Below are 12,901 nucleotides of genomic sequence, written 5' to 3' on the forward strand. Positions count from 1 at the left end.
TAGTTTCCTGATTTTTTTTATTTGAGCCACTCTGGTGTGAGGTGGTCTCTCAGTGTGGCTTGGATTTGAATTTCCCTGATGATGAGTGACGCTGAGCATCATTTCATGTGTCTGTTGGCCATCTGGATGTCTTCTTCAGAAAAGTGTCTATTCATGTCTTCTGCCCATTTCTTCACTGGATTATTTGTTTTTTGGGTGTTGACTTTATAAGTTCTTTATAGATTTTGGATACTAGCCCTGTATCCAATATGTCATTTGCAAATATCTTTTCCCATTCTGTCAGTTGCCTTTTGGTTTTGTTGATTGTTTCCTTTGCAGTGCAGAAGTTTTTATCTTCATGAGGTCCCAATAGTTCATTTCTGCTTTCAATTCCCTTGCCTTCGGAGATGCATCGAGTAAGAAATTGCTGTGGCTGAGGTCAAAGGGGTTGTTGCCTGCTTTCTCCTCTAGGGTTTTGATGGTTCCCTGTCTCACATTCAGGTCCTTTATCCATTTTGAGTTTATTTTTGTGAATGGTGTAAGAAAGTGGTCTAGTTTCATTCTTCAGCATGTTGCTGTCCAGTTCTCCCGGCACCATTTGCTAAAGAGAATGTCTTTTTTCCATTGGATGTTCTTTCCTGCTTTGTCAAAGATTAGTTAGCCATACATTTGTCAGTCTAATTCTGGGTACTCTATTCTATTCCATTGGTCTATGTGTCTGATTTTGTGCCAATACCATACTGTCTTGATGATGACAGCTTTGCAGTAGAAGCTAAAGTCTGGAATTGTGATGCTTTGGTTTTCTTCTTCAATATTACTTTAGCTATTCAGGGTCTTTTGTGGTTCCATACAAATTTTAGGATTGTGTGAAGAATCAGTATTTAAGAGAATAGTAAATATAAGAGACGTAAGAGGTCACCATTTAAAGAGGGCTAGTTGGAGAAGTAAAAACAGGAAGCAATGCATGTCAAACCAAGTAAACAAAAGACATGGAATTAAAAATGTCATGGTGACTCTCCTTGGAATCATCACCTCATTAGTAGGCCCAGACATCATATTCCCAGGGATGTGTTTCATAGGTATAATATAGTATCCAACTGATGCTCTCTCAATTAGCTCATAAAAATAAACATTCCATAATCTGTTTATATTGAATTTATATTAAAACACAAAGGTATTCATAAATGCTCATCAAAATGGAAAGTCTTTCCAGAGAAGAAATTAGTTAATTATAAATAAGTAATATTGTATTTAAAAATTATAAATCACCACAGTGGTAACTTATGAAAATCAATACGGTTCAAAATAATTATAGGTTTAGAACAGTCTATTCTATTATTCATTCACATTATTTTTTTAAATAACTCATTCCTCCACTGAATATTAATATCATGTTTAAATTTCTTTTAATGTTTATTTATTTTTGACAGAGAGAGAGACAGAGCATGAGCAGGGGAGGGGCAGAGAGAGAGGGAGACACAGAATCCGAAGCAGGCTCCAGGCTCTGGGCTGTCAGCACAGAGCCCAACGCGGGGCTTGAACTCACAGACTGCCAGATCATGACCTGAGCCAAAGTCGGACGCTCAACCGACTAAGCCACCCAGGTGCCCCTCATGTTTAAATGAATCAATGTTTCTATGTGGATATAGGAGAAATTTTTTCTGCAAAAATTCAAAGCAAACCCATTTCCTCCCTATACCCCATCTGTGAAAAAATTTTAAAGCTAAATTAAAAGAAGATATTATTGCCACTGGCAGTCTGGTAGGCAGAGAGGAAATCTGAATATAATCTGTTCTGTGAAAAGCCTGCACTTTATGCAGACCTGTAAGAAAGGGCTTTGTGGAATGAGTCTGTATTATCAGTTAGTTGCTAGCCTATAGCTATGGAGTTTTGCAAAGAAAAATGTCCTACATTACTGATCTTATCCTGCAGGTATCCAAAGCTTTGACTGCATTCTTCTCAAATTTAATAACCTATATGCCACAAGTATTCCCTCTCCATTTTCATTTGTGTATGACTGTCCTATGTTACTGCTAGTCATTACCTGAGCAGGAGACATTAAGGTTTAAAAATATGTAGAGGTTGAGCTTCCTTAGTTTCTCTTGAATGGTACAGCTGAAAATAACACCAAGCCTGGATTAGTTCTGCACTTAACACCTGTGAAAACTTGAGCAAGTCATTTTATTCTTTCATTCATTTATTATTTATATTCTGTGTGGTTCCAAAAAGGATTTGTGTAGAACACCGTAAAGGATATGGGAACAATAAAATCATTAAATCCAGTTTTAGGAACAGACCTCAAATAAAGCAGGCTGGGAGATGACAGTTTTACCAGAAGGCTTAAGTTATGACTATCTATTGCTTTGAGCACAAAACTTAGTGTCATTCTTCCACTAAGCCAAAAGAAAAACATAATGACAACCAACAACAAAACACAATTAAGTGGCAAGTTTTGATTCATTAATCTCACAGAATATATCATACCAGACCACTTCATAGGAAAGATAAAATCTCTCTAGTACTTAACTCAGGAAGAATATTCAATAGTTCTTTATGTAATAACCCGGAATCAAACATCAAATAGTAGATATATTTTTAATCAAAAGCATAAAAATATTTTTCATATGATTTACATGACATCAGCTCTCAATAATTCAAGGGGAGAAAGAAAGGTAAAGCAGTATTAATTGCTTACTTGCTAAAGGTGAACTCTGTATGTATTCTGTTAAATACTGTATTTAACACTAACTACAGGCGAGGAAAGTGGCGTACAGAACTGTTAATTGGTTGAACATTGGTTGAATTAATGGTCTTAGAACCATTAATTAGTCGTGTCAATTAATATAAATTGAAGTTTATTCAACTCTAAAACATGTGTTTTTTTTGTTTGTTTGGTTTTTGGTTTTTTTGCTAAACCATTCACTAGTTCAGTTAGAATAATTTAGAACAAGGATATGGTTTTCTTATGATAAGGTGAGCTATGGGAATAGAGCTTAGAAGATCAAGAGAAATGAATGAATAACATGCCCTTCTCTTGTATTTATCTATTGTCTTAGCCTGGAGTTTGAACTTAGATGAACATTACATAATTCAAGATTGAAGTAGACAGTGTTGATGAGGGAAAGGTGGATTTTCAGAACTGCCTAGAAATGTAAAGGGTCTGATTCTATTTGCTTGTTAAATATATATTGATCACTTACTGTATGCCAGGCACTATTGAAGATGCTATGGATATACCATATCCATGCTATGGATAGCCAAGATAAATTAGCTACAAAATGAACCTACAGAAAATTAACTGGTTAATCTGTTAGATATTATTTTAGTATTGTCATTTGGATACAGAAAAGTATCTGCCAAAAGTGGTGATTGTGCTTTTGGTATAAATGATGTTGAGCTATTCATTCTCATATAATGACCAGTTATTTCATGCAGCTATTCCATGCAGAATGAGTTATTCCATGCAGAATGACCATGAATATTATGCAGAATACCATAATATGGGTTCAACCCATTTTAAATCTGAATCAAATAATTTACATATGAGTTTTAAAAAGGGAGATTTGAGACAACAATACTTAATGATATTTAGGATTAGATTCTGTTTTGTCAAGAGCATATTTTCTCCACTCTGTTTCTTAAAGTATTACTCTCTGAGGAGGATTACAGCCTGAAAGGTATATGACTTTTATATTGGTTTCCCAGAGATGGATACTCTGTGGAATCAATGGCTTATAACAAATCAATAATGCAGTAAAACTTTAAGACTTAAATTATGTTTAACCATTATTTTCAATGACGTGAAAAAGCACATTGCAGTAATCAATAATAAAGTGGGAATGGCTTCTGCCCCTTGTCATTTATATATGAGGGCAGAAAAGTAATACTGCTTGAATGCCTGCTAATCACCAAGCTAGTATTAGGACAAGACACGGTGCTAGGTGTATAATAAATCATTTCATGTAAGACTTAATATTCTGATTTTGCCATTGAGAAATCCTAGACTGAGAACTTTAGCAAAGGGTAAAAATCCAGCTTTTCTCTAAGAATCATGACTGTCAGTTCTCAGTCAAGCTTTTTACAATCTTATACTCAGTATACTTATTTATGGAATAACAGCGATATGCTACTCTTTTCATTAGTGAGAAGGTTAAATGAGATCATCTATGTAAAGCTCTTAGTATGGTATAAGCTTACTTAAAAAACCATCAACAAAGTTTACTACTACTAGTATAATTATTATTATTGATAATAATAATTATACTAGTACAATTATTATTATTGAGAAGATAACATTTAAAAGCACGTAGCTAAATAGCAATTTTAGAATGTTTTTAACAAAAAGTTGGCTTGAACTGTAGTGCCATCCCAAGACACTATACTATTGCTATATAGTCAATAAATAACCAACAGGGTTCAGAATGGTTAGGTAATAAAATATTTTTCTGTGTTTTCATCTGTGGCAAAAACAGTGTTCCATGAATATTCACATCCTCTACTACATTCCCCAGCCTTCCCCTTCAGTACTGTTGGGGCCATGTGATGATTTCTGGCCAATGGATTACAAGTAGAAATGGCAGGTGTTAGCTAAATTCAGGGGCATTTAGGGGATGTGCCACCACAATCCATCTCTTTCCATACTATGGTGTCTTAGCTGGCACATCACAAGATAGTAAGAACCTAAATTCTTGAGTCACCAGATAGAGAAGAACCCTTGTTAACCTGTACTAGACTTTGTATAAGAAGAAATAAACTTTTGCTCTGATAAGTCACTGAGACTTGAGGTCTATCTATTACTCCAGTATGTTTTTCATTCAACAAATACTTACTTTGGTCTTACAATTGTCAAGCAATGTTCTAGGCACAGAGAATATAAAGTTCCTGCAATCAAAGAGCTTAATATTAAATTCTCTCTTAAAGGATCAAACTTGGAATGCTGGCTTCATTACCACAATGATTTAGCCTATTAAACTAATCACACTGAATTCTACATTTTTTATTTACACGTTCTCAATTTGTCTACAATAAAAAAAGAAGTATAAAATAGCCAGTAATAAGTGGTATTATATAGTCAAGACAGGAAAAATTTTCCACCTTATTAAATAATAGTTAATTTTTAAAGAAACTCTTAGGGTAGGAGTAAGAGGTTATGTTTCCTCAAAAGAAAAGTAAAAAGTCATTTAGGAATCAAAATGTTTACAAAGAGTTGTCTCATATGTTTTTTAGAAGGGGAAATTAGAGTTTATCAAATGCTACATTTAAAAATATGGACACTGGAACCCTGTTTTCATTTACACAATAAAGAACATTATTCTTAAATCCAAATCATAATATTATTAAGATTCTTTCATTGCACAATTATAAAAAGATCTAATTAGTACTTAAGTTTAGTAGTTCCATGTTCTCCAAAGTCTAGGTTTTCATCTTTTGGATATGCACTTTTGTAACTGCCTTAACATTTTTAGGAATCAGTTAGAGATGTATAGAGTATATAACCAAATAAATATTCACCTTTAGAGAAGATGAACAAAAGAAGAGTTGAATGACACATTCCAGATTGGAACTGGTTTTGGAACTCATGATCTAAATTAACATTATTCTTCTTAACCTACTGAAAAATTCAGCTTTTGTATATCATGCACCCCAACTTCAAATAATACCTGTACAGAAAAGCAAAATTATCACTTAATGTATTTTCCAAATTCTCACATGGAATTAAAATAGAGCATAATGAATGCATTGATTACTAAAGAACACTATGCAGATCAAAATAGAATGCACATATTGATGCTTTCCTTACAGAGCATGATTTACCATACACTGAAAACCACAGGTAATTCTGGGATATTTTATAGCACAGCTATTTTTAAAGATGTAGGCAATAACTTCATTTAATCTGATTAATACCTTAACCATAATTAAACGTATAGTACAAAGCTATATTTACATTCATGTTTAGGATCATTCAACAAGAAGTCAAGTTTGACCTTTTCGTGCTTCAAGCAAACCAAACACATACCCGCAATCAACCAATACAGAAAGTTCACCATTATAGAAACAGATCTTAAGACCTTTACACTTTTTTCTTAATCTTTGTAGCATAACTAAATCTATTCATTAACTCAAATAATTATTTAATAAGTCATTAGGAAAAAAAATCTTCCCAAGGTATAAGACATAAATAACATTAAATTTTCTCTTTTGAAATTTTCTGCAGCCATTGTCACATGTGAACATATGGAAAAAAAGTACTTTCAAACATGACGAAACATTCACTCATAAAAATAGCTATGCTAGCTATTATCCTGATAGTATATATATCTCAGTGATTTATTTCATGATTCAAGATATACCATGTTTTCACAAGAATGTTTGCTATGTCTTTAGTAATTTACCCATGGACAGCCCATGCATGAAAGCATATACATATAGTAAAACCTTGGATTACGAGTAACTTGTTCTGCGAGTGTTCTGCAAGATGAGAAACATTTCTAATAAATTTTAATTTGATAAACGAGCAATGTCTTGCAATATGAGTAGTATGTGACACTAAATATCACATGATCACAACTGAGCCAATGGCTCTTCTCTATCTCTCTCTCACTCGTTGCAGTTTTGTGGGTGACCATCTCCCATGCTCGGATGTTAGCCATGGTATTTGGCAGAAATCAGTGATTTTTCAGAACACTGAAAGGTGCCCACAACCAGCACTAGTGTATTTTTTGTCCCTTCAAAGTACCAATGGACAGTGCTTTGTTTTTCCATACAAGAGTTAGCTTAGGAATGCGTTGCTTCACTCTAGGTCAGACTGCCTGCAGATATAGACCCTTTCCTCTGCTGCCTTATTGTGAGTTACATTAAATAGAGTATGACAAGAGCTTATTAATACTGTAAATGTAGTCAACATCCAAGCGTATACAATAGCCCCCATGCAGAAAAAGATTCCATTGAGCCAATAGCTAGCAGTGATTCCATTAGTGATAGTGAAAGTCATCCTACACAATAACCCACCTCTCCTCTTTCTTGTCTCCCTCACACCAGCCATGAAGGTTTTCAAAGGTAAGTGCAGGTTGATTTGCTTGTTTTTCTTTATGTTTTGAATTTTCTTTATTATTTTGTATTATATTATAGTATTGTAATCATTTTTATATGAATATTTTTGGGTTGTGGATGAATCATCTGAGTTTCCTTTATTTCTTATGGGGAAATTCACTTTGATATATAAGTGCTTTGATGATAAGCATGTTTCCAGAACGAATTATTCTCACAAACCAAGGTTTTATTGTATTGGGATTTTAGACAATGAATGCAAAATTAAACGCAATGTATAAAAGCAGATATAGAAGAAAGTCAGAGCTGGGCTTCCTCAAATAATACACAGGACAAGAAATCCCTTGAAAAGAAAAACTAAGATAATTTTTTTCTTTCCCTGTTACATGAAAAACTAAAATAATAAAGGAAAGGTTTATCAGTTTATATCTCAAAATTATAGCCATTCATTTACAAAATACAAAGAACTTCAAATATATCCATGCTCAATCTACTGATTCCCTTAAACCATATTTATAGGAAGTCAGTGTCTAATTTGGTGTTTTGAGGTGGCAGACAATCTCCGCAAAAATCTAAAATATACAAACAATGCCATTTATTTCATAGACCACCAAAAATGGTTTTCAGTTTCCCTGTAAGATTATACAGGTTTTCCTTTGCCTTGCCCCATCAAAATGTCTTTTTCTTTGCTGCTCCACTCCTCTATGCTGGTATAAAAGACTTCTTTCCATCTAAGATGGCCATCCAATGAAGTGTAAAAGTTTTAACCACATAGTTCCATCATCTTTGAAACAGAAACACCATAACCCATCAAATGAAATAAAGTTGAGCAAATCAAGATACTTCAAATTCAATACGCTTTAAAGCAAAAAACTATTTTTTTAAAACTATAACCCTGGCATCAGGTTTAATGATATTTTTTTAATGTCCTAGGTACTGTAATCTGAACATATCACTTAAAACTAAACCATTCCATGGGCATTCTAGAATACCCATCTTTTTAAGTTCCCTGGTTTACTTATTTCCAGGTTTATAAAAAGTTCTAAGAAGTGAACATAGCCCATAAAGTATTTGCTAACATCCTCAAATTTCTAAAGATTAAGAGAGGAACATGATGCACTAAAAAATAATAAATCAGAAGTGATCAACAATGTTGCTACAAGAGTAAGTTTTTGTTTCTGTTTTTGTCTTTGTTTTTGAGAAAGAGAGAAAGAGAGCTCAAGCAGGGGAGAGGGGGAGAGAGAGAGAGAGAGAGAGAGAGAGAGAATCTTAAGCAATTTAACTTTCTATATTTTCTGTAACTGCTTATTGATAACAAATGAAAAAATTGGAAATACTACGTAGTATAAAAATCCACAGATTAAGATTCAAGAGACCTGGATTCTGAATACACTTGACCAGTTGTTGACAAATTACTTAAGGTCTTTGTGTATTGTCTGTCTGACAAGAAGTTGGAAACAACCTAAACCTGCTGGTGATCAGGTTAAACACAACAGCATACCAGGAACCTGTGAAATGCCTCAGGAAACAAGAAGCTTCCAAAAACACAGTTTGAAAGTAAATCCCTGTGCATAACTGTCTCTAAAACTGAAAACACTCTTTTCTCTAAATTGCTAGAGTAGTAAGTCAGGCACAGGGCTACAGAAAAGAAAAATAAATAAACAAACAGACATCAAATAAAAATTCTACATGGAAAGTAAACAAAATGTTCAGAGTCACAACCAGCAACATTCTGCTTACTATAATATTTTTATATGTTTTAAAATCTATACAATATGCATGTATCTAGATACCAAAAGCTAAAAAAAGAAAGCAAAATACCAAAAGCAAAAAAAAAAAAAAAATCAGAGTCATTAATAAAGCTCATGCTTTACTTCTCTTTATTCCTTTGCTTTAAAAGAACTCTCACTAGAAAGAGACATTCTGCATCTGTGCACAAAGATCGGGAGCTGATTGGAAAAATAGAGTTAACCTACAAAAAGACTCTGGATTGAAAACTACAGCTTAAGTTTTAAGATCTCTTTTATTGATCATCTTTGAAGTTCAGACTTAACCTTGAGATACATAAAACATGAATTAGTTTTTTGTTTGTTTGCGGTTCACTTTATAAGTATTAATGGCCATCGTTAATGAATAGGCTCTCGGAATCTAAGGAAACAGCACACAGTCAAATAGCCTGCCAGTGGTAGGGCCCAGACATTCTACCCAGAAGTTCAGGCCTGCTCATTTCAACCAATGCACAGTCACAGTTGCAACTGCTTACCTAAACCAAATATACATCATTCATTGATTCATTACACAAATATTCAGTGACAGCCCACGCCATGCCACATGTTGTGGTTAGCACTCTGGCACATCAGTGTGCAAATGAGACAAAATTTCAACAGCATGCTGGGTAAATATTCAACAACCACAGGGAGGGAGGAGACTTGTTTGTAGTAATTGCTTATTTACATAATGTACATACTCCCATAGTAACAGACTTCAATCTACTGACCTCACACCATTGAACTTTGAGTTGGGGAGAGAGGTGCTCAATCAACTATTGTGAGCCTGTGTGAGCTTGCTCCACCACACCAGTGAAAAAATTCCTGCCCTTGTGAAAAATGCATTTTAGTGGAGAGAGAGACACAACATACTAGTCACACATATGGTATACCAGCTACCAAAAAGTGTTATAGGGGGAGAGGAAGTCTGAGAAGTCAGGTAGGCAGACTAGGTAAGAAGGGGCAATTTTAAATAGGAGAACCAGGAAAGGTTCCCTTAAAAAATGACATTTGAGCAAAGTCCTGATGGTGGTGGAGGAGTGAGCCAAGTGGACATTAAAGGAAGAGCATTTCTGGGAGGGGGTCTCTAGGTGACTACATGGTAAAGGCTTGGGTATTTATTTTAAGAATTTTGGTTTTTACCATAAGTGAGATGGAAAGACATTGAAAGGTTTTTCTGTTTTGTTTTGGTTTTAGCCAAGGAGAGGCATGATCTCACTTATACTTTTCAAATATGACTTTTGCTGATGTTTTGAGAGTTCACTATTGTGGGGGTGAGCAAAGGAGGAAGCTCTGGTGATCATCCAGGCAAGAGGCCATAGTAGGTTGAATCATTAAATTCTATTCCTGAAACTAATTACACTATCTGTCAGCTAACTAGAATTTAAATAACAGTTGGGTCAAAGTGGTAATGGACAGAATGTTGGGAAGTGGTGAGATTTCAGATATATTTTAAATATAGAGCCAACAGTATTTGCTAACAAACTGAATGGGAAGTGCTGCCCAAAAGATGATTTCAAAGATTTTGTTCTAAGGCCCTGAGAAAGGTGAATCTAGCATTTACTGAATTAGAGTAGAGCAATTTTGGAGGAAAGTTCAGGAATTTGGTTCAGTGTCTGCAGAGTTTGACAGGCCTGTAAGTGAAGATGTAGGACAGGCACTTGGACCTGAGTCTGATTTTGGAGAGAGGTTTGGGTTGGCCACATAATTGTGGAAGTAGTCAAGATACTGATAATACTTAAAACACTGGGACTCAATTGGAGCACCAGAAGAATGAATGCAAATTTATTTGAAGTTTAGTTAGCCATTTAACAAACACATGTTCTAGCAAGTACTAACTCACTTAATTCTCATGACCCTGGAAGGTAGGTACTATGATTGTCCTCTTTTTGCAAATTTAGAAACTACAGCACCTAGAGATTAAGTAACTTGCCCAAGGTCACAAGTAAATGGCTAATAAGTGGTAGATTTGGAGTTTCTAACCAAGGCTGTCCAGATCCAGAGTTCTTGTTAGAGACTGGAAGTTATCTAAAGGCCTGAGGTCTCCAGTACTATGACATTCAGAGGTCAGAGAGATGAGGCAGATCAGTAAATCCTATTTGTAGCATGTAACAAACACGTTTTATTCTCCAATAGAAATTCTACTTACACTGAGAGAGAATATTTGTTTCCCTGTATACGTTTTTACATTTTCTGTAATAAGCACATATTACTTCTAGAATCAGAAAAAAACTGTACTAAAATAATAGAAGGTGTAGTTATTTTTTAAACCTTGTTTCAATGGATGCATGTCACTGCCTGTTTACAGTAGCTCAGTGAGAAGATACAATGAAAATCATACAGAAAAACTGAATTGCTTTTTGCTTGGGGCATGAATAAAGTTACTATATAATTTATTATCCAAAGAACAGTCCTGAGAGTAAAAAGGAGCACTATTATACCATAACAATAGGCTGAATTTAGGATTACCCTAAACATACCTATAGTAGGAAAAAGCACCCCAGGTAGCTTCTTTTTTTTTTAATTTTTTTTAACATTTATTTATTTTTGAGAGAGAGAGACAGACCGTGAGCAGGGGAGGAGCAGAGAGAGAGGGAGACACAGAAGCCGAAGCAAGCTCCAGGCTGTGAGCTGTCAGTACAGAGCCCGACACAGTGCTCAAACTCACGAACCATGAGATAATGACCTGAGCTGAAGTTGGATGCTTAACCTACTGAGCCACCCAGGCACTCCCAGGTAGCTTCTTTCCTAAGAATAGTGTGTGTGAATAGAGGAAAGCAGTCTTTTATCTGGTCCATTTACACTACCTTCTTATTATTGTTCGTTGTAGGTTAAATATACCTTTATTTGCTATTATTATTGTTTACCCTTTTACCAACTACCAGTTAGCACTGGGCATCAAAAAACAAACTGAGCACCCCCTGCATGTTACTATATGTGGGTATCAGAGAACTGCTACATAGAGCTCATTAGTCCTTAGGATGAGAAATGATAACACAGACTTCAGCTATTTTGATGATTGAAGCCACATTCAAGGATTAGGAAAGACATATTACTAACATTAAGTATAAATAAAATCTAATAAGAAATCACATTACACAGTGATTAAACACTATTATTTGCAATCATTAAAAAAAATTATCTTCATTTCTATTCTAACTTAAGAAAACTGGGAAGAAAAAACATCTAACTACCCACCTCTAATTCCCAAGTCATTTAAAATCTATATCAATACTAACTTGGTGTAGAACATAGGCAAGCTGAAATGGCAAAATGGAAATACAAGGGAATATACTGTACCTTGTTTTACCTGTAAGGAACACACACCTGACAAAAGGCAATTTTCACATCCAAGGTTGGTTCACTGCAGTAGTACAATAAATGGAGGCTCATAAATACCTATAGAAAAAGGGGGGGGGCATGAATTTCTAAATCACCTAATTTTTCATTATTTAATAGCATAAACTTTAATATAATTTGAATTAAACACAAGGTGTCATGCATAACATATATTCAGCATAATCCTTATCCCGACTAGTACTAGGTACTTTTCACAAATCATAAACACTAAATAATAAAATAAGGTAAGATGTTTTATTTTTATAATGATCAACACCATCACAATCATAAAGATTAGATAAAAAGAATTGGATATACTTAATAAGTTAAAGTTTAGAACAATTTATTATAGAGTACTTTCAGTTCTAGGCAACTAACTTTAAAAATATCAAACATATGCTCAAGAGCATATATATAAGCATGCTTATTGCAGAATAAAGGGACTTTTAAATAAACACTAATTGATAGAATTATATATAGGACTTGAAATAACTGAATTCAAGCTTAAGGTATCAGTGTAGATAAATTTTTCAAACATGATGTTGAGTGGGGGAAAAGGCAAGTTTCAAAAGGGTATGAAGATCATTATATTATTAATATAAAATTTTAAAATATACAAAATCATACACATTACTTTGTTATATAATCATAAAACCAAAACCAAGAAAAAAAATGGGCACTATATTAACATCAATTTAATCTTGGTTAAGTACAAAGATTTCAATTACATTATTTTCCATATATTTAAAATATTTTATAATTTTGCA

At 34.1% G+C, this 12,901-nt stretch overlaps 1 protein-coding gene across 3 annotated transcripts in view; it reads right to left on the bottom strand.

Annotated features, from left to right (window-relative positions):
• The window catches only part of MAPK10 (mitogen-activated protein kinase 10), a 159,922-nt gene extending 147,734 nt beyond the window's left edge, over positions 1 to 12,188 (bottom strand). For 2 of the 3 annotated variants that reach the window (XM_047091685.1, XM_047091684.1), the window contains exon 1: positions 12,123 to 12,188. In XM_047091685.1, the coding sequence (XP_046947641.1) occupies positions 12,123 to 12,188 (66 nt within the window). Of the gene's footprint in view, positions 1 to 5,490; positions 5,560 to 12,122 lie in introns of those variants that run through there. The other variant, XM_047091683.1, reaches the window with a different exon arrangement.
• Positions 12,189 to 12,901: the final 713 nt, after the last annotated feature.

Source organism: Lynx rufus, unplaced genomic scaffold (assembly GCF_022079265.1).
Source record: "Lynx rufus isolate CCGP_SWC_20201006 ecotype Redwood Valley unplaced genomic scaffold, mLynRuf1.p SCAF_3, whole genome shotgun sequence".
NCBI lineage: Eukaryota > Metazoa > Chordata > Mammalia > Carnivora > Felidae > Lynx > Lynx rufus.